At 37.3% G+C, this 22,998-nt stretch overlaps 1 protein-coding gene across 4 annotated transcripts in view; it reads left to right on the forward strand.

The window, feature by feature from the left end:
- The window catches only part of Ptpra (protein tyrosine phosphatase, receptor type, A), a 147,135-nt gene that overhangs the window by 58,529 nt on the left and 65,608 nt on the right, over nt 1–22,998 (forward strand). For 2 of the 4 annotated variants that reach the window (XM_005380770.2, XM_005380771.2), the window contains exons 2-4: nt 5,731–5,808; nt 17,242–17,320; nt 18,079–18,411. In XM_005380770.2, the coding sequence (XP_005380827.1) occupies nt 5,800–5,808; nt 17,242–17,320; nt 18,079–18,411 (421 nt within the window). In that variant the 5' untranslated portion in view covers nt 5,731–5,799. Of the gene's footprint in view, nt 1–5,730; nt 5,809–8,371; nt 8,474–17,241; nt 17,321–18,078; nt 18,412–22,998 lie in introns of those variants that run through there. The other 2 variants (XM_013512313.1, XM_013512312.1) reach the window with 2 other exon arrangements.

The raw sequence follows: 22,998 nt of genomic DNA on the forward strand, positions 1-22,998 counted from the left end.
ATCTATCTATCTATCTATCTATCTATCTATCTATGGTACTGGTGCTCCACCACTGAGCTATATCCCCAACCCTTCTTTTTTTGTTTTGTTTTTCTTTTTTGAGTTTTTGGGGTTTTTTTCAGAATGGTCTCATGTGTAGTTCAGGTTGGCTTTGACCTCATTGTCCTCAGACTTACTGCAATCCTCCTGTCTCAGTCTCCTGAATGCTAGGATTACAGGTGTATGCCACTACAACCAGTGTTCACTTTTCTCTGGGTTTTTTTGTTTGTTTGTTTTTTTGTTTTTTTGAGACAGGTCCTCACCAAGTTGCCTAGCCTTACCTTGAACTTGGAATTCTCCTTCCTTAGTCTCTCAAGTACCTGAGATTACAGGCATGCATCTCTCTATATTTAATTTCTAAATTAAGACAGTAGCATATCATATTTCTGTCATAGAAATATCCTCTGTACAACTGAAAACACCCTATCTCTTTAGCAGAGGGTGCAGAGTCCTTGGATGATGTATGTCTTCTCCTTGGTATTCTGCCACTGAAATAATGATGTTGTAAAATTAAGAGTACGTACATAAGTATTGTGATCAGCTGTTAGTCTAATTGTTTTTCCTTAAATACAATATTTCTGTATCCATTTTCTGTTGTTGCATAACAAAACATCCCCAAGTTTAATACTTTAAAGTAAACCATCTAATTAACCAACAATTCTGTGAATTAGCCATTTGTGCTGGGTTATCTGGTTTATCTGTTGGTCTTGACTGGAGTCAATGATGCAGCTGTAGTTAATGGTTTCTCTGGTGCTGAGATTGTCGTAAGCAAATATCTGCAGTTGATTTTGGCTATTGGTTGGGCATCTCAGTCCATGTAAGGAGGTGAGTCAAGGCTTCTCACATTATGACAGCAGTTTTTCCAAAGAGCAAATTGATAAAGTCACATTGCCAGCTCAAATTAAAGGGATGGGGAAATAAACTTCACCTCTCTGTAGGAAGTATGGCTGTATGTCACTATAAAAAACATATGCATAGGGGTGGGAATTTTTATAGTCATCTGTGCAGTATACTACTGTTTTGTTTTTGGTCCCCCTCTTCCCCTCTTCCTCCTTCCCTCTCCCTCTGTGGGACTGCTCTTGTCTGCTTTCTGCTGATCCTCATATTGTCTTCTCGTGTGCTATCCACTGTATTTTAAACATTGTAGAAATAATTTGACTTAAGATATCTTTCTAGAGAAAATTCACATTTGTTTCTGGCCTTGCATAGAGATCTTAACACATTTTAGTCCAGCTTCGTAGACAGGAATGCTTTTAAACAGGACTGATGTTGTCCCTGGTCAACTTCATTCTGTTACCTAGTATGCCAGTTATGTGTAGGGCACATTGATAAATGCTGCATAGGTCTGCAAGCAGAACAGACGTGGTGTTTAGTTTGTGTGGAGCACAGTGAAATGGTTAACTGACAGGTAACTATATATGTAAATAATAAGTTCTGTTAAAGCAATAAATAAATCATCCCAATAATATTTGGAATGAGGAAGGGAGAGAATGGTTCTCCCATAACTGACTGGGGCAGGTTTTATTTAAGCTAAAAGCTAGCTGATGAAAGAGAACTAGAAGCACAGGCAGAAGCAATTATTAAATGACAGCCAAAAAAAGTATGTGGGGAAGAGGTTTGAGGTTGATTTTATTCTTTTTTTTTTTTTTTTTTTTTGGTACCAGGAATCAAACTCAGGACCTTGCGCTTGCCAGGCAGCCACTTATGCCACTGAGCTATATCCCAGGCCCTTGGGGTTGATTTTAAACTATATTTATAAAGCTGTAGGATATTATCCCCCCTCCCCATTTTCCTATCATTTCCCTTTAGAAAAATCAGTGAATTAAGTATTGATGAATCTGGGTTCTGGAATCAGCTCTGTGATCTTGGACTAGTTATCTAATTATTCATTTAAGACAAAACAGAAGGAGGGAAGCAAGAAGGGGGCAGACATGGAAGAAGGATATGAGAGAGACTGTCAAATTATTTGTATTCCTCACAAATATTTGCATATTTGGACACCTGTTGCAGGCATTCTAGAAGTATTTATTGAGTTTGCAGAATGAGAACAGCTAAGTTTTTACTCATTAAAAAAATGAGGGGCTGGGGATTTAGCTCAGCGGCAAAAAGCGCCTGCCTGGCAAGCGCAAGGTCGTGAGTTCGGTTCCCGGTACCGGAGAAAAAGCAAAAAAAAAAAAAAAAAAAATGAGTCTTGGGGACTTAGGTAGCAGTAGAGTGCTTGCTTAGCATGCAGAAGGCCCTGGGTTCAACCCCCCAGTAACCCCTACCCAAACCCAAGATGAGATAAAAATACTGTTTTTTCTCTATTTAAAGGAAAAAATAAATTAATTAAAATGAAGAAAAGCCTCATTCATTTTCATCTCCCGAATGAATAGTTTTATTAACTAGTTGAAGTGTTCTGTGCAATGAGCGAAAGAGAGATGAGAGTGCCTGAGATGTGAGCTCCTTAAGGGCAAGAGCTACTTTTTCCTTTGCCTGCACAGCCTGGTACAAGTTGAGGAAGTTAACTGAATAAAAGAGCAAATGAGCATTTCCCTGCTTTGAAAAAAATGGGCTGCCATTCCAAGTTTACCATCCATTTACTTTATGTGCATCCCAGAAAAATAGCAGGAAATCTTTTCCATTCATGATATTACTAGCCTAAACTTCTGGTCTGATGGATGGATTATAGAATTTAAATTTTCTCAAAGCTCAGCAGTCAGCAAACACATTGTTACACTGAGATAAACAAGCATGCCTCTCAGAGCCCTACAAGTAATTTCTGTCTTTGGCCAGAGTTACTAGGACTTGAACTAATATTTGAGAGAAATTGGAACTTAGAGAGTTATACTTCCTGTATCTTAACTTTCTGATTATTATGTAAGGTTTTCTTTTTCTAGAAAGAGACTAATCTGGAATGAGAATGAATTCTCATGAGTAAAAGCAAAGCTTTAAGTAGGTCATCTGACTTTGCCTTTGTGGTCTGCATTCACCCTGGTTATAAAAGGGCCTTTCATGAGTTTTCTAGGCTTTTATCACTGCCAGACTCTCCACAGGCATTGTAAAGAATTAAGCTACCCACCCTCCCCCATGCTGGTCTCATGGCCTCTTTCATAGAGTATACACTGGACTATGTTTAGCTTAGCAGGAACTCTGAAGGCGTGAATAACCTTCCTTCCTGATGAGAGAGTCAGTATTGATTAGTGTCAAAGCCACAGAAGTTATTGTCTGCCAGTGTCTAATAAATATGGTGACTAACAACCTAATTTTTGGCAAAATACTAGGCCAAAGCTTTATAAATATTTATATTCAAGTCTGTAATCCCAGCACTCAGGAGGCTGAGGCAGAAACTTGTCTCAAGATATTTTAAAAAGTGGCCAGGGTGCTAGGGACATAACTTAGTGCAAAGAGCCTCAGTTCAGCTCCCAGTCCCCAGTCCCCACTCACCCCAGAAGAATCTTTTATAACCTTAAAGGCCCATATTCATTCTCTGGAATTTCCTCTGTGAAAGTGAGGTGCTCTCCAGAGCCTCTGAGTCCCACTAACAATGTGGAAGGTTCTGTTGCCTTTTTTTGGTATTTCTCCATTACATTGCCTTTCTCAACATTTCTAGTGTTCAAGGACTTCCTCAGAAGTTTCTCAGCAGTTTCTCAAGCTGTTTTGTCACCCTGGTGGCTCTTCAGCGTGCTGCTCATTCTCCACTCGCCTTTGGTGGCATGTATCAGTTTTCTACTCATCAACACCCACCTACTCCTGCCTCTTATGCTTGTCAGATGTCTCCTGCCTGGCTTGTTCATTACTGCTTTTGTCACTCCTACAGCTGTCCTCTCCCTTCTTTGGCTTTCTGCCTGACTTCCATGGCAGCTGATCTGTCATTGCCTGTCTGCCATCCTGCCTCTTCTCCCACCTACCCCTGCAGGTACAGCATGTGCAGTGTTACTGCACATTCTCTTTTTTCAGAACTAGATGCATCATTTTCCCCCATGTGTGCCCCCAAATTGGTCATTATCCCATGCACAGCATTGTTATTCACCTAAATCAAACACTGTAGCCTTCTTATCTCCACAATCTCATTAAGTTCTACATTGTTGGTGGGAATGTAAACTACTACAACCACTATGGAAATTAGTATGTAGATTCCTCAAAAAAATAAAACTAGAAATTCCATTTTACCCAGCTATTCCTTGTAGGTATCTTCCCAAAAGAGTTAAAGATATCATATTACAATGATACATGCATACCCATGTGTATAGCAGCACAATTCATAATAGCTAAATCTTGGAAGTGGCCTATATGTCCATCAATAGATGAATGGATGAGAAAATGTGGTATTTATACAAAATAAAATTCTACTCTGCCATTAAGAAAAAACTGAAGTTGTTTGTAGGAAAATGGATGCATCTTGAGACCGTCATGTTAATTGGAATAAGTCAAACACACAAGCTTAACTACCTTCTCAGATATGAGAAACCCAAATGATAAAGAACAAAATAAAAGATAGAGAATAGGAAATAAGGAGATAGAGGAGGAAAGGAGGGGAGGGAAAGGGGATGAAAAAAGAAATTAAGGTGTATTACGTACATGTATCAACTCACAGGGAATGCAAACATGTACTGCTATAAATAAATCAATCAATCTCATTAAATCTTTAATTTTAGCCCTATAAATTCTCTTCTTAATCTCCTTGAGATTGTCCTATCTTGCTCTGAGATCCTACTGCTTTATTAGTTAGATAACATCTAAAGGCTTCTGTCAGGTGATCCTGCATACCTCAAACTGCATCAGTTGATGCTCCACCCTGCTGTTAATTATTTCTGTTAATTTCTAAAATCCTAATTGTTTTAGTCAACTTCCTTATGCTAAAATTTTGGGTGATTCCCCATTACTTGCCCCCATTCTCACAGACACCAGTCTTTTCATGTCTGCCGTTTTCACTTTCATTTAGCAGATAAATTTGTTGAGGTCCTATTTGATGACCTCACCCATCTCCTTGTCATGCCTGAGACCAGACAGCCTTGTTCAACTGACAAGTTCTCTGCTTGAAAAACTGTCTGACTCTTCTTTTAGCTAATTGCTCCATATCTTTCCAAGTTCTACTCAAGCATCATCTCCTCTGAAAATTTCTTCTCTGGTATGCAGTTTCCCCAGTTCTCCTCATGGTTAATTAACTGATTTTTTTTATAGTAGAGGGTGATTCAGGATTTGAAGTCTATTATGCCTCATTACTGCTTGGCGAACTTCTTGTAACAGTGTTCTTATCTGATCTGTCTGTATACCCACCAGTATCTGATCACCAATCACAATGGGGAGAAAATGTGCTTTGGAATTTGAAAAGCACAGAGCTTGAATGCTAGTAGCAATTTCTTAATTATGTTACCTTGAGCAAATTCTTTAACCTCTGATCTTGTGTTTCTTCATCTGCAGAATGGAATAATACTACCTAACTCATAAAGTTGTGAAGATTAAATGGATTAAAGTATATAAAATGCCTGTTACAAGTGTCTACAATGTAGGCATGATTGTAGTTTTGAAAATAGTTTTTTGTTCCTAATAATAAATAATATCATCTGATTAAGTGAACAATTAGCTGAAGGGACTAAGCCCCGCTTCTAGACACCTTTTCCTGTAATCTGAGAACCTGAACAGTGCTAGGAGAAAGCTCAGGGCAAAGTTGAAAAGTAAACTTTCCTAGCTGCCGTTTGTTTCTCCCAGGCCTGCCAGGTGTTATCATTAAGACTGGGAGTTGGACTTGTATCTTTTCCCATAGAGAGCTTCATATCCATGAAAGAGGTGAGTTTACTTAAAATTGAGACTAGTGCTTGAACATATATATATATTGGGTATAAGTACATTTTAAAAAATCACTACCCTTGGGGCTGGGGATTTAGCTCAGCGGCACAGCACCTGCCTGGCAAGCGCAAGGTTGTGAGTTCGGTTCCCAGTACTGGGGGGGGAAAAAAAATCACTACCCTTTTGTTGAGAAATCTGTAAAATGGACATAAGTATCTATAAGTTTTAATTGACATTGGAAAGACTTAACTTTTAGTCTTTAAACTTTTGAAGAATAACATGATGGTAAGATATGTAAAGAAAAGGCAAGTAATCTTGAGTTTGAATTTTGCCTCCATACTATATCAGTTGTGAAATCTTTCAGTTTCTGTATCAGCAAAATGAGAGTAAGAAGAGCATGTAACTTGAAGAGTTCCTGAGATTTAACTGAGTAAAGTGTTTCAATATTAATATACTGTATATCTGCCACTTGATCATGTTTTATCAGTAATGAATTAAATACAGAATGCTTAACTTTGAACAGAAAGGCTTGTTTGTTGGTTGGTTTGTTTGTGGTAGTACTGGTGATTAAACTCAAGGCTTCACACTGAGCTACATCTCCAGCCCTTTTGAAATACTTACAGTACTTACTTACTTACTTACTTACTTATTTATTTATTTGTGATAGGGTCTTGGTAAGTTGCTAATTGCACAGGCTGGAGTGGAGTTTTCAATCTTCCTGCCTCAGACTCCTAGAATGCTGGGAGTATAAGCATGCTCACACCTTGGTTCTCCTTGGTGCCCCACCCCACTAGAATAGAAAGACTCTTAATGGAAACTACCACAGCCAAGGTCTAAATTCTGAGAAATGTGCAGACAAGGTCTGCTTTGCTAGTAATGATTTAATAATGCTGATTCTTTATATTTCTTTTTTAGTAAGTGTGTACAGAAAACCTTAGGCAACATTCCCATTGTTAGAGCACCACAAATTATAATATGTGGAGCTGGCCCTACTTCTTGTGAGTAGCTGTATCAGGATTGAAGTTAGTTGCATAAATCACAAAATAGGTTTATTTCTTTCTTAGGTATGTAAAATGTGAAGGTTTAAGTAGAACAGGTAGAGCAGGTTTGACAGGGTTATCAGAGAACTTTGTCTTTTTCTGGCTCTCAATTTTGTAATCTTTAGGGTTTAAAATGTCTAATCAGGCTCTAATTATCACATCCAAATTCCAGATTATGTGGAGAGAGGACAAGGGAAAAGATTCAGTCCTTCCCTTTTAAGCTACCTTTGTAGAGACCTCATAATACATTTTATATCTCCTTGGCTAGAGTTTAGTTACCTGTCCACATCAATGTGACGAATGGGCATGTTCCCCTTGGTACTAGCACTCAGTTTTCTTTCTTCTTCTTCTCCTTGCCCTCAGGTGAGAGGGCCTTGCTCTCAGAGCCTTAGTGTCTATTGACAGGAACTATAGTATATATCTAGAGATGGAATGTTTCTTTTTGGACAGAAGCCAAAGGAGGTTGTCTTTAACAAGTATTTGGTATGCCCATGAATGGTTTGTTCATCTTGGGAGCAGAATATATATGTCAGCTAATTCACCCATGAAATACATATGTATAAGCATGTATAATTGATTGACTGTGGATTAAATATTCAAGGTTTCTGCAATTCAAGAGAGGCACCCTGCCCTAGGTACATAGCACAGTAAGTTATAGTAACACCAATATCAACATAGCAGAATTGGTAAGGGTTGAGATAAGGCATACAAAACACTCAGAGCAGCCTGCCTTTGAGTTGAGAAGGTAAATGTGAGTGATTTAACAGTGGGTGGACATTGTCCGATATCCCTGTCCCCGCTAGAGCATTAAGAGCTTTCACATATATCCTCAGAAAATGTCTCAGGTATACATGCTGAGTTTGAGTTTTATGAATATACAGTAAATGTTCTTAGATATAGGAAAACTATAGCTGATTCTTTTTTCAGAACTTCCTTTATCTTTTATCCTGGGGCTTTTAAATATTTCTAGTGACATCTTTGTTTTCCTTTGGTATTTGAATGTTGAACCTCACTGATTGTGCAACCTGTTGTATATGTAGTGGGAACATACTTTTTTAGTGAGTAAGAAATGTTTTTTGTAATGAAATAAGAACTATATATTGGCCTTTTGTCTGGGTGTGGTGGAGCAGAAGAGATAACACAATTGTGTGCCATTTTGCTAATATAGTAGTACAGAAAGACCCAGACTTCATGACACATCTTCCAAAGCCTTCTTGCTTAGTTCTGTACTCAGTTAACCAAAGGTTTATGATTCACAAGTGCCTTGTGAAAAAACGAACAATTATAAACTTGGCTTTCTCCTATTATTTTGGCTTTCTTGGAATATATAATTCTGTCTTTATTCAGGCCATTAATGGGAAAGGATGTATAAAACAAGAGAAAATTATATATAATCAACTCTTTTTTTACTTTTAGTGGAACTGGGGGTTGAACCTAGGCCCTCACACATGCCTAGGTAAGTCTTCTACAACTGAACTACATCCCCAGCTCATATACAGTGAACTTAACCATAGCCAACAGAAAGGATTATCTGGAATATCCATATGATGAAACACTATGCACCTATTGACAAGAAAAGTTGCTACATGTACTGATATGGAGCATGCTCAGGATTTATAATTTAGGTAAAAATGTAAGCTGCAGACATTATATATAATATTTAATTTTTTAAATGTGTAATATAATAGAGTTAATTTCTAAAGGATATAGAAGGAAGAGAAACTAGTAGATGGTAAATTAGACCTATATTAGCTTTGTATCCCTCTGTTCTGTTTGTGCTTCTTATAATCAGCATACTTTACTTTTTTAAGTAGTTCACAGAATACTTCAGAATAAATGGAGAAAGAAGTGTGTTGGGCAAAAAAGAATACTTTGAGTAACATATCAAATTGAATAAAGAAAATATTGTGTTCCAGGATGGTAAGATTCAGTCCTTTAAAAACATCAGTTCTCCCTGAATTGATTATTTTTATCTGTCACTTATTATAAAAATTGCTGGGTGTGGTAGCACACTCCTGTAATCCCAGCACTCAGGCTGAGGTAGGAGGATTGTTGTGATTTCAAGTCCAGCCTGGACTACAAAGTGAACTTGAGGCCGGTTTGACCTTGAGCAAGACCCTGTCTCAAGAAGACAAAAAAAAAAGATGAAAAAAATTTATTATAAAAATTTTCAAATATAGAAAAAATTTGAGAATTTTATATCCTTTGTGCAGTAGTGTGACATTTTAGTAGCCATCCTTTATTATGTAACTATCTATCCTTCTATTCACCTAAGCATTCAATTTCTAATGTATTTCATACTTATACATTTCATAGTAACATTAAGTATACTTCTTCCCAAATACTTAATCATGCATATCACTTACTAGAGTACAGTATTTGTTTATCTGTGGGATATTTTTTGGAGGCAAATATTATAAAATGAAGTTCACAAATCATAAATTATTATTCATTGAGTTCTGAAAAGTTCACATTATCCATGTAATTCACTTCCCCTGTCAAGGTATGGAATATACTTTGAACATCCCTAACCCAAAAATCTGAAATCTGAAACTTTCCATGTTCCTAAACTCTTTAAGCACAATCACTGCACTCGTAGAACCTATGCAAACATCCAAAATCTGGAATACTCCAGACTCTCAAGTACTTCTGGTCCCAAACATTTCAATTAAGGTTAATCAACATGTATAACTACTGTTTGGGAGGAAAACACATGTTCCTTTGAAATCTTTGATTTCTTTCCTAGGCAACTCTTCTATTTTGTCCAACATAGGTTAGTTTTGCTTGTTCTAGACCTCCATGTAAGGAATCGTACATTATGTACTCCTTCATGCAAAGCTTTATTCACTCAGCATGTTTTTTTTTTTTTTTTAAGATTTGTCCATGATGTTGTATGTATCAATACTTTTTTTATTGCTGAGGAATATTCTACCATGAGAATATACCAATGTTTGTATATTGTTATTGATGGGCATCTGGACTGTTCGCAGTTTTTTGTTATGCACATTCTTGTAGAAATCATTTTGTAGACCTGTTTTCATTTCTCTTGGGCAGTATGTGAGAATGAAATTACTGGATTATAGAAGAGGTATATATTACTTTCTGTAAGTAGCTGCCAAACTTTTTTTTTTTTTTTTGGTCTTTTTGAGACAGGGTCTCACTCTGCAGTTCAGGCTGGTCTTGAACTTACTTTGTAGCCCAGGTTGGCCTCAAAATCACAATGATCCTCCTGCCTCAGCTTCCCAAGTGCTGGGATTACAGGCATGTGCCACCATACCCAGCTCACCAAATTCATTTTTGAAATAAAAAATTGAAATATCACAAATATTTTAAAATCATCTCATGACAAAGTGGAACTATTCCCTGTGTGCACAAGGTGTCTAGCATCATGCAGATTGCAGCTGGGATGGTTGATGTCCTTCCAGGACATGTTTGTCTTTTACGTATTATGAAAATTGACCTTTGTAAATGAATTACAAGTATTTTTAAAGCTATTTAGCAAAGCTCTTTGGTAAAGAATAGCTGTTTTAGTGTTATAATGAAAAAGAAGCAGCCAGATTGCCATGCAGGCAACTCTTTCTAGAAATCTGCCTATGAAGCAGAGCAGAGAGAAAGATAGCTAGAGGATGGATGTAGATGCAAAGGAGTTTTCCATCTTTGAAAATTCTTAACAGCATTCAAATACTGATATGAAAAGGAGCAGTTAAGACTGGAGTTGTGGTTGAGAGCCAGGTTTTTAAGGGACTAAGATTTTGGGGGAAGGTGCAGAAAAAGAGGAAATTTCTAAATAGAGTGACTGAGAGGTAAGGGTGTCCTGATCCAGAGGCTTCTATTTGTTGGAAATGTAGGCAAGGCCAATAGCCAAGGTTGTAAAAGGAGACACTTGGAGGAGAGAGGAGGTTTGAAATCACTGCTAAGGAGAATTGGAAATTCTGACTGTGAAATGCAAAAAGATTGTGTTTGGGGTTCCATTGAGGCAGAAATAGTACTCTATAGTGATACCAACCTTAGGGGTTGCTTGACTTTCTTAAGTAGCATTTGATAATCCAAGTTTAGGGCTGAGAGTCCCGGACTGTTTGTTGGTTGTTCTGTTTTCTTTTGTTTTTTTGAGACAGGCTTTTACTTTGTAGTCTAGGCTGACCTTGAAGTCACTATGTAGCCCAGGTTGGCCTCAAACTCAGGGCGATGCTCTTGCCTCAGCCTCCCAAGTGCTGGTATAACAGGCTTACACCACCATTCCCAGTTTGTTGTTCTGTATCGGCATAATGGAACAGTGTAGCTAAAGAATTTAGGTTATTAACATGAGAGTAAACTAACTTTTCTTTGGTAGAGAAGGAAATAAAGACATTGTAGACAGAATGCAAAGAAAATTAAAGAGACTAATGAGGTCAGTATAGGTGTAGTAGACATAACAGAAAGGGAACTGTAAGGATACGAAGCATGGTTGGAGAGTGGAAACGAAAAATTCAGATTCTGTATGAGAGCTTTTCTAGATGATGACAAAATCTGGAGGGCAGCCATTACTATGGGTGGCCTAAGTGGAATGGAGGTGTGAAGTTGTTGGAGTTGAGGAAATCAGGGAGCTGAAGGGCTTACCAGATGTGGACTGTGGCTGTCATGTGTGTGGATGTGGAAGTCATCCAGGAGAATGTCAGGGCTGAAGGAAGGGAAGAAAATGATGAATCACATTATGTCTCCATTGCCAAGAAATCACAAGACAAAAACCTTCAGGAACAGCAAGTGTTAGAGCAGACTACAGGAGAAGTGCTTTGCATATGTCATCCTTGAAGAATGAGGACTTACCCTATTTGCTGGTGCTTGGAATAGACTGGCGGGAAGTAAGGAGTGATGTAGTTGCAGATAAGTTGTACATAGGAGTCAGGAAATCACAGGAGTTTCTTGGGATCTTTATGTCTCTGAGAACAGTGAGGCTTTTTTTAAACAATGAATAATTTTACACTGGGGGTTTCCCTGATTTGGCCTGTGGATATGCCTTATTAATAACATGGATCTTTCCAAAAGTTTCTCGTTCCCTAATTTACCCATACAAATCCTGTCCAGCTATCACATTTGTTTATTCTTTTCCCTTGCATTTTTTCACTTGAAATATGCCTTTTTTTAAAAAAAAGTTTTGCTTCTTATATTTATGCTCTGTGGTGAAACCTGTTTTCTTTTTCAGTTTTCTTGATTTTTTTAGTTTGTAAAAAAAAGCATGCTCATTTTAAAATCTCAAAAATAAGGAATAATATTTAAAAATAGACAGTTATAAAGTGTAGTCCTCAGATGTTTATAGAAGTTTTTCCTGGGGCTGGGGATGTGGCTCAGTGGAAGAGCTCTTGCCTTGCATGCACAAGTCCCTGGGTTCAATCCCTAGCAATACCAAAAAAAAACTTTTTCCTTCCAGCCTTACTTTCGTGCATATACATTCATGTACACACAAACTTAGGTGAGCTCCAGTTTTGTATCTGGTTTATTTTTTTAAGTTTAACAAATTAAGGGTTTAAACTGAGGTATGTGCCTGTAATCCCAGCACTTGGTAGGCTGAGGCAGGAGAATCATGATTTTTTTGTGTGTGTATGTAGACCTTGGCTTTAAAAAAATAATAAAGGTTTGTTCCATTTGCCTACATTTTTTGAATGTAGCTTCTTGAATAGCAACCATGTCATCTTCTATAGCAACATAATATTTATTTCACCTTTCTCCTTTTTTCCCTGTTGTTGGATATTTGGATTGTTACTACCTTCCCAGTATTATGATTAGAGGTTCAGACACCGTTAAGATAGTAGTGTAATCTTCCAGAAACAAGTTTGTTATTATAGGCTGATTGGCAGTCTTCATGTGACTGTCTGCATTGAATTTTTCATATGATTGAACTTTATTGATTGGAAAGTAAAAATGTTATCTCATTATATTCCTTTCACTAATGGAGATAGTCACACTTTTAGGTATATTTTCTTGACTTTTTTTCTGTAAATCTTTCGTTTAGGTGTTAACTGTTTCAAAATTGGGGTCTTGGGGGTAAGTGTAGGGTATATGTTTACATGTGCAAAGCACTCCTTGTGTTTGATCTCCAGCACTGAAAAAAACATTGGAGATCTTCATATTTTCAATATTGATACATGAGTTTTTGTTTTAACATTTTGTCTTATGTATGACCGTACACCCCAGTTCATTTCCTTTTTATTAACAGACTTAATTTTTTAGAGAGTTATGGGTTCACAGCAAAATTGGGCAGAAAATTGAGCAGTTCCAAATGCTTCTTGCTGACACACGTGTACCATCTCCCCCATTATCAACATTCTACGTCACAGTGGTACATTATATTGAAGTCAGTGAACAGTGACTCATCATCATCATCCAAGCTCTATAGTTTACAGTAGAGTTCACTCTTAGTGACGAATACTCTGTGGATTTGGATGAATGTATAATGATGTGTCCACCATTGTAGTATCATTCAGAAGAATGTCACTGACCTAAAAGTCATCTGTAATGTAAGTTTAATTTATAAATGAGACATCATAAGAGAGTAACAATATACAGTAAAAGTTCTGTGAGTGTGAGCTCTCTCTCTTAAAAGAGTTAAGACAGATACTGATACTTTCTGACTGTGGTTGACTCCACATAACTTAAACTAGAAAGCAAAAGGACTGATAAGGTAGGACTATTGCAGTTAGAGTCATATGGTATACAGCTTTTGCAGATTGGCTTCTTTTACTTAATAATATGCATTTAAACTTCTTTAATGTCATTTCATGATTTTAGCTCTTTTTTTAAGCAATGAATAATTTTCCATTGTCTGGATATGTACCATAGTTTGTCCATTCACCTGATGAAGGATATCTTGGCTGCTTCCAAGTTTTGACTGTTACAGATAATTTACTATAAACATCTTTGGGCAGGTTTTGTGTGGACATAGTTTTTCAATTTAGTTGTGTAAAATACCAAGGAATACAATTGGCTGGTTGATACAGTAAGAATATGTTTATTTTTCTTTTAATATTTAGTTTTAATAAGAAGTTGCTAGCTTGTTTTTCAAAGTGACTACCATTTTCGAACTCCTGCAAGCAATGAATAAATGTTCCTGTTGCACCATATTTTCACAAACATTTAGTATCATCAATATTTTGGATTTGGGCCATTCTGATAGATATGTAGTGGTGTCTCATTTTTTAAATTTTCAGCTCCCTAATGATGTATGATGTTCAGCTTCTTTTCACATTCATTATTTGCCATAATACATCATTTTTATTTTTTATTTTTTATTTTTTTTGGTTTTTCTCCCTTACCGGGAACCGAACTCACGACCTTGCGCTTGCCAGGCAGGCGCTTTTGCCGCTGAGCTAAATCCCCAGCCCCGTAATACATCATTTTTAGTAAGGTGTCTATTCAGGTCTTTTGCCCATTTTTAAATTTAGTTGTGAAATTTCTTAGTGATTAATTTTAAGAGTTCTTTGTATATGTTAGGTAATGGTTTTTGTCACAGGTGTTTTGCAAATATTTTCTTAGTCTGTGGTTTGTGCTGTTACTCACTTGACATTACCTTTTGCATTTATTTTGATGATGTCCAGCTTACCAACTTTTTTCCTTGGTGGGTTGTGTTATATCCAAAAAGCCATCACCATGCCAAGGGGAAGCAGGTTTTTTTTGGCGTTACCATATCCAAGATCATCTAGATTTTGTCATATGTTATCTTCTGGGGATTTTATAGTTTTGTATAATATATATGATTCTATTAATTTTTGTGAAAGGTATAAGTAAGGTCTTATCTAGGATTTTTATGTGGTTGTATAATTGTTCCAGCACCTAATAAGACTATTTTCACTCCATTATATTGCCTTTGTTCTTTGTCAAATTTGTGTGGGTCTATTTCTGGTCTGTCTATTCTATCCCATTGATTTATTTGCCCAGAGTAGTTTTACATTAGTTGATGTCAGGTATTGTCAGTCCTTTGACGTTTTTCTTCTTCAAAATTGAGTTGACTCTCCTGAATCTCTTGCCTCTTCATAGGAACTTTAAAAACAGTTTGTCAGTATGTACAAAATAACTTAGATTTTTATTAAATCACATTAATCTGTGATTTTTTTTATTAAGATCACATTAATCTATAATCACATTAACCAACTTGGGAAAAAACTGGCATCCTGACAGTATTGAGTTTTCTTCCTTTTTTAACAAATATTTTTATTGCACATTTATAATATTTGCATAGTTGTATCCAATAGACTTTCCTCCCATGTTTCTTTTATTAATCTTTATATTTTGGTTAAAACATAATTCCCAGTTAAGAGTACTTAAAAAGTGGTTTTCTCTCTGCATATACATGCATACACACACACACTCACAGAGAGAAAGAGAGAGAGGTTGATTTTTATTCTTTTTACAAATCCATGGTTCTTATTTTTTAAAAGACAAGGATAGAAGAATCAAATGTTCTGTTGAGCAAGCAGTAGCCTTGGGGAAAAAAAATTTTTTTTTACAATTTTCAGATAATGGAGAATTTTGCCTAAATGGTTAACAGCTATCAAAACATCATCTGTAGTCCAGCTTCATAATGTTATTCTGTCCAAAGTCGTAATGCTTCCCTTTCACCCAGAATTGGGAATGAGCTCTTGTGGTGTATTTTCTTGATCACATTTAGTGGCTTTTATTATGCTATCAGATGATCCTATTTTACCTTTGTGATTTTCTGCAGTGCCTTTTTTTTTTTTTTTTTTTTTTTTTTTGAGATAGAATCTTGCTATGTAGTTCAGTCTGGCCTTGAACTCACTATATAGCCAAGGCTGGCCTCAGACTCATTAGTGATCCTCCTGCCTCAGCCTCCCAAGTGCTAGTATTATAGACAAGTGCTAAGATTACAGGCCTGCGCCACAACACCCAGCTTGCATTGTCTTTTTTTTTTTTTTCCAGATAGGGTCTCACTGTGTGGTCCAGGCTGGTTTTAAACTCATTATCTGGCCTCGAACTTGTGGGAGTCCTCCTTCCTCTGTCTCCCAGGTGCTAGGATTACAATCATGCATAACCATGCCTGGCTTTTGCATTGTTTTTATGCTTAGAAAGTCCTTCCTCATCCTGAGTTCACATACGTGTTTGTCTGTTCACTTTTAAATATGTTTTTAAGTATTCTTTAGCTCAATTGGAATTTATTTTGGTAGTATAGGGGATGGAGCAATGGTCTCTTTCCCTCCAAATACGTGTATTTCCCAAAACCATTTCTTACTGATTTATCAAGGATAGGTATGCATGTATTCAAAGTCAGTCTTCCAATTTTTTTCCTAATCCTTGTTGGGAGAACTGTATATATTCTCAACTTTAAAATATTGTCAGGTAGACATTGAGCTGAGTCCTATCAGTATATATGCTTCCGAAGCAAGCACAGGCTGGGTCCTATCAGATCAATGTTAATGGACTATCCAGCTCTTTCCGAGTTACAAAAATCTAATAGTGTATCACTGGTTTAATAATCACAACTTAGGAAGAATGGGGAAATGTTTAAAATTTTGTGTTGCTACAACCAAACCATTCCCCTTCTAAGGCATTGCCATGCTAGCCATGGCAAACTTGTACCTACATCTTCCTCCCTCGCTGCCCCATGGCTCTGGAGATTTTCATTTACTGGTTAAGGAGGCATGTCCTCTTTCCCCTGGAGCATGGCCACCATATTGATTTACTTCTAGACTAGGAGTCACATGAAGATGGGGCTTGTAAGGAAATTGCTCCCCAATCATTTTTTTAGTATCTAGCTCAGTGTGGAGCACAGAAATCTGAACAGATGCCAGAGGCACTATTACTGATGGAAATGTGCCAATGTCCTCTTTTATGGTTTGAGGCAAAATAAAGGATTAGAAGTCAACTATATAGTATTTACCTCAAAGAACAGTATATTAATACCGTTAGCCTCCCTTCTTCATAACTCTCACTCTGAAGACTGTTAAGCTGCACATAGCAATCAACTTGGGAGTTTTAAGAACAGCTACTTAGTTTTCCCTCACAAAGACACGGTTTGGCATAGGGACTTTGAAAAAGGTTTTTGGGTGATTCTAAAGTGCAACCAAGGTTGAAAACACTACTTTTAAAAGCTTGTTCTCACTAAGATGTATTTTTAGGACTGGGGAAGTAGCTCAGTGGTAGAGCTTTAGCCCGGCATGCATGAGGTTTGAGGTTCAGTGCCCAGTAGTGCCCCCACAAAGACCTATTTTTATTTGTATAATGATTCAAATTGTGATTAAAATCCTGGGTAAACGTACTTATTAGGCTCCCAAGAGATCACTGGTGCTGTGATCATATTTTAATAGCCAGGGAAATACCACCCAAAATGCTCTTGTATTTTGAATCATTTAGACATAATTATAATAATAATCTAAGACCTCATCTAATATGACTCCCTATTTTTCAGGTCAGCATGGATTCCTGGTTCATTCTTGTTTTGCTTGGTAGTGGTCTGATACATGTCAGTGCCAACAGTACTACCACAGGTAAGTGATCATTTGAGAAGGCTGGTATTTGATTTTTTTTTTCTTTTTTTTTGTCTTTTTTGAGACGGTCTCGCTATGCAGTTCAGGCTGGATTTGAGCTCACTTTGTAGCCCAGGCTGGTCTCAAACTCACAATGAACCCCTTGCTTTAGCCTCCCGAGTGGTGGGATTACAGGCATGGACCACCATGCCCAGCTATGGCATTTGAAATAGAATTTTGTTTTCACTTTTAATGACTCATATTTGAAGAATAAGGTGGTATTAAAAAAAGAATATTAAAAATTTACTTAAAAGTTACAACAGGAGTTGAGGACTGGAGCTCATTTATAAAGCACTTGCCTACAATGCATGAGGCTCTAAGTTTAACTCCCAGCCCACAAAAAAGAAGTGGTGGTAAAACAGCTGTCTTTGGAAATCTCTTTAGTGTATTGAATGCTCAGCATTGTTGCACAAACTCTATTCTATTTTAAATATATCAAAAAGATTATTATGTCTTTTACTGAATAGTAAAAGAAATTATTTGTATTTAAAATACTGTATATTGATTCTGAAAAACTAAGTGAAGATTCTTGTTTCTGCTTCTTATAGATAGTAGTTCTTTGGCAGAGTAAGAAAAGTCCAAAATTAGATAAAAGTGTGTGTGTGTATGTTTGCTTGAACAAATGTTTGAGGACTTTATTAAAGCTTATTGCTTCGTGTAATAACTTTTGAGCTTCACACTATTCACATGGTGTTTCTCTATTTTTTTGGTGTTTGTAGTTTCACCCTCCTTAGGATCAATTAAAGCACCAACAACAGAATCGGTTAGAGAAGAGAACAAAACTTCAAACCCAGCCTCTTCAGTAACTTCTCTTTCTGCGGCACCAACATTCAGCCCAAATTCAACTCTGGGACCCACCTATGTAACCACTGTCAATTATTCATACTCGGACAATGGGACCATCAGAACAATAAGCACTAATTCTGTAAGCACTGCCATCTTTCCAAACGGGACATGGCTTCCAGACAACCAGTCCACAGTCACCAGAACACAGCCCTGGCAGGGGATTTCCAGCACTGCAGCAACCACTCCAAAAAACTTTACTTCCTCAGGTACCAGAGATGCTTGGTTTGTTCTTGCTTTGTGTGTATTTTATGGCCATAACATTTCCTGAAATGCATAAAATTGCTCAAGCAAAGTAATTTAACCTAGATATAAGGAATTTTTAAGAATATCTGATTAGCATAGAGTTAAGAGGATTTATTTCTGTTAGGTGGGATCCTGGTTAGATTGGGGAAATTTAAGCGTGTTTAAAGATAACGAAAAAGGTTGGAAATACAAGAAGAAGAGGAAAGTTAGTTGATAGTATAAAACACTGAACATGAAAGGGCACAACAACTAAGCAGTAGGATTAGCCTTGAAAAGGAAGGATTCCTTGGAGATTATGGAAGTGGATGTCCTATAATAATTAGGGAGTGTGAGATAATTTTCCCAGAATGGTATAGAGAGTAGCCTGGGGAAGCTGTTAAGTTGTGTGCCAACAGGGCCTTAGCCAGCCCTCTCTCTTCTTGAATTTAAGTCACTCGGTTAAAGTAGAAATGGTCTGTAAGATAGAGTCAGAGTCCTGGGTCTTAGAGCAGGTAGGGCAGGGCCAGTTTTTGACTTCTTTGAACCTTGGGTTTCGGGTTTGTAAAAAACAGTTAGATGGTTCCTCAAAGAGCGAAGTAAAGGAAATAATCATGCACTGATTGCCATGTAACTATTATTTCTCTTCAGACAAAATCACTGTTCCCTCATCTGTGATCCTATTCTCTATGCTCATATTTCTTCCCTGTTAAATGGATACCCTGAGTGGAATCATGTCTGGCTCATGGTGGGCATTCAGAGCTGAATGGAATCTTTAGTTACTATGGATGGCATTTTTCATTAGACCTCACAACCAGGCCCTACCCCTACTTGCCTTGATCTCATTCTCTTCCTATAATGAGGGCAATAGTATTTGCAGTAAGAGCACACTCTGGGTATATAGCTCAGTGGCACAAGTGCCTGCCTGGCAAGCGCATGGTCCTGAGTTCAATTCCCAGTACCAAAAAAAAAAAAGCACAGTTGTGCCATAAGCTAGCTGTATGGCCATAGACAAGTTTATTTATCTCTCTGCACCTCAGTTTCTCCATCCATGAAGTAGGAATGAATGATAGTAATATTTCTTACCCTCATTTAATTCAGATTAAAGGAATTAATACTGGTGAATTACTGACTGTGGTGCTAGCACATGGCAAGCATTCTTTTTTAATGTTAGCTGCTTTTATTACAATTATTGTTCTTGTAGTTACTAATGAAATAATACCACAATTCTTGATGAAATAGGGAATTGCAAATAAAAATAGCAGATATTTGTTTTGTGCTTTAATATTAATTATAGTTTTACCATAAAACAATGCCTAGAAGATAATAATACCCTCTTTTATAGAATTAATCCTATGAGTTAAATTCTGTGTTTTATTAGTGAAGGAGTTTTACAGTGATTTACTTTTCTTATGCAGAAACTGATTTATAGGGTATTTTTCAAAGTACAGAATATAGTGCATTCATGAAATCAGTTTAACAGACTGCCATTAGTATATGTGGGTTTTGTTTTTGTTTTTTTTTTGGTTCTTTGGTTTTTTGTTTTTTGGGTTTTTTGGGTTTTTTTTTTTTTTTTCCAGTACTGGGAATCAAACTCATGACCTTGCGCTTGCCAGACAAGCGCCCTGCTGCTGAGCCAAATCCCCAGCCCTGTTCTTTGTTTTTTTGAGACAAGGTTTTGCTCTGTAGTTCAGACTGGCCTTGAACTCACTTTGTAGCCCAGGCCTTGAACTAACAGCTATCCTCTTGCCTCAGCCTCCTAAATGCTGGGATTATACATGTGCACCTCTATGCCTGCCTTGTTTTGCTTTAATGCATAGTCCTATTACATTTCTGTTCTTTTCATGTTATGTCTTGATTACTTTTCTCCCATTGCTGAGACAAAGTACCTGTCTCCCAAAATTAAGGAAGGAAAGGTTTATTTAGCTCACAGTTTGTGGAGGTTTCAGTCCATTCTCAGCTGGCTCCAAGGCAGAGTGGCACATGGCAGAGGGCAACCATTCATGGCGGCGGAAAAGCCGCAAGAGCTAAAAGGAGGAGAGGCAGCAAGAAGCCTCTTTCTCTCCCTTACATATGCAAACTGTCTGCCCCAGGGGCAGGTGTAGCACTCACACCCATAATCTCAGCATTAGACTACAGATCAATCATAAATCTAGAAGAAGGGCTGGGGATTTAGCTTAGCAGCATAGTGCCTGCCTGGCAAGTGCGAGGTTGTGAGTTCGATTCCTGGTACTGGAAAAGAAAAAAAAAATCTAGAAGCCTGCCCTATGACTGCATGAGGATTTGAGGGGACATGCAGACACAGACTATAACATGTTACATGTATAACTTCATGAAATTTTCACCCACTATATGTAAACGTACTTGGATGTGAGTATTTAGTAGCAGTGTAAAATGTATTTATTGCTGTGGGTTATGGCTGTTGCTTAGGGAGGAAAGGCAGAATAGCTTGTGCAAGTAGAAGGAGAAAGGGGTGAGACTAACCATCAGACCCAACTGACTGCACAGCCCATGTTCTGTTCTTTACTCTTTAACTGTTCTATGTGGTGACCATAGCTAATTATCTCCTCTTAATACATTCTTAAGACTATATAGATGGAGGTTAAATGATTTGCTTTATTTATCAAGGCAAGTAACAAATTAGGAATATTTCTTGCTTTTGTGATCTTTCTATACTGCTGGTAGGAAACTCAGTTTTCCAGACATTGACTTAGGTCCATATTATGACATAACTAAGAATCCAGTTATCATGCATTTAACACATTTCATGTCGACAGAGCCTGAGATGACCTGTCACTGGAGGCTTTTCTTTAAGACCAGTGAAACCATTATGGCATATGAGGATTTCATAGTCCTAAACCCGCATCCTACTCATTACCACCATTTTAGTAATTCTTTGGTGTTCTATATTATTATGACTGAAATATTTATTGCTGAACTAATTTGATTATTCTTTTCTTATGCAGTTTTTTTTTTTTTTTTTTTCAGAATTTAAGATTAGCCTTATTTTTTGTTTCATTTTCTGTTTAATTATTTCTTCCATATTCTCCAGAGACTTGGTGTAGGTTTTTACAAAGTCAGGCCTCTTAGATAGTCTGTTTTCTTTTTTTAACCTAGAAAAGTTCCGCTTTAGCCCTCCAGGGTCTTACTACATTTTAGGCTTGTTGACCTCAGATTCCTGCACAGATCTCAGCCTGGGTCTCCCTTCTCTATCATTCTGGGAATCCCTTTACTGCTTCCAGCCTTCTTTGTTGTTATCCTTCTTATTCTTCATCATTTAATAGAATACATTCTTCAGGGACTTCTTGAGAAAGGGCCCCTTAGTAGGTAAATTGCTGGCACCTGACATATCTGAAAGTGTCTTTAGGGCTGTGTATAGAATTTTAAGATTTTTGTTTTTGTTTAGAGATGAGGTCTGACTTATTGCCCAGGCTAGCCTTAAACTGGGAATCCTACAGCTTCAGCTTCCTGAGTATCTGAGATTACATGCATGTGCCACTATGCCTGGCTTCCCCACAGAATATTTTTTTTTTTGAACTAGGAATCAAATTTAGGACCTCACACTTGTCATGCAGGTGCTGTGCCACTGAGCTGTATCCTTGGCCCTCCCACAGAATTTTTAAAGTATTGTCCTAACTCCTGCTTACTAAGCTTGGAGAATTCTGCTATCATGTTAATTTTTTATGTGCTCTTAGAATCTTCTCTATCATTGGTGTCCTGAAATTTCACAGAGATGTGTCTTTGAGTTATATTTATCCATTATTTTGGGTACTTGATAGGCTCCTTGGAGCTTTAGTCCTTCCATTCTGCAAATTTTCTTATATTTGAAAACTTTACTTCTTCCATTTTCTCTGTTCTCTTCTTCTAAAATTCCTCTATTACTTAGATATTGAGCATTATCCTGAATCTTCTTAATGTTTCTTTTCTTTTGACCTTTGCTTTGAGTCTCTTTTTCTCATTTTGAAAATAAGCAAAGAGCCAGACATGGGGACATATACTTGTAATCCCAGCACTCTGAGAGCTGAGGCAGGGGGATTGTAAGTTTGAGCCCAGCCTGGGCAATGTAGCAACTTAGCAAGACCTGTCTGAAAATTTTAAAAAGGGCTAGGGATATAGTACAGTGCAAACATCCTGGGTTATATCTGCGCATCATAGCAAGACTTCATCTCACAAATATAAAGAAAAAGAAAAGAAGCAAAGGCATGTGTTCATTCTTGGACATTGCTGTTTTCAATTAGTGTATCATAATTGTTCTATACATGTATTCTCTGTGTGTGTGTGTGTGTGTGTTGGGAATGAACACAGGGCCTTATCCAAGTCCTGTAGCACTGAACTACAATTCTGTCCCACTGGTTCAGTTTGGTTTGGTTCAGTTTTCTGAGACAAGGTTTCAATATGTAGTCTAGGCTGCTTTGAACTCACTATGTAACCCAGGCTAGCCTTGAACTCTGAATCCTTCTGTCTCAGTTTACCAAGTGCTGGAATTGCAGGCATGTGCCAAGATGGCTAACTTGTTCTGTATTTTAATAAAGAACTGCTTTACTGTGTCTCCCCACCAGCAGACATTCAGGTTG

The sequence above is a fragment of the Chinchilla lanigera genome, unplaced genomic scaffold (assembly GCF_000276665.1).
Source record: "Chinchilla lanigera isolate Chin_1 unplaced genomic scaffold, ChiLan1.0 scaffold00014, whole genome shotgun sequence".
Classification (NCBI taxonomy): Eukaryota; Metazoa; Chordata; class Mammalia; order Rodentia; family Chinchillidae; genus Chinchilla; species Chinchilla lanigera.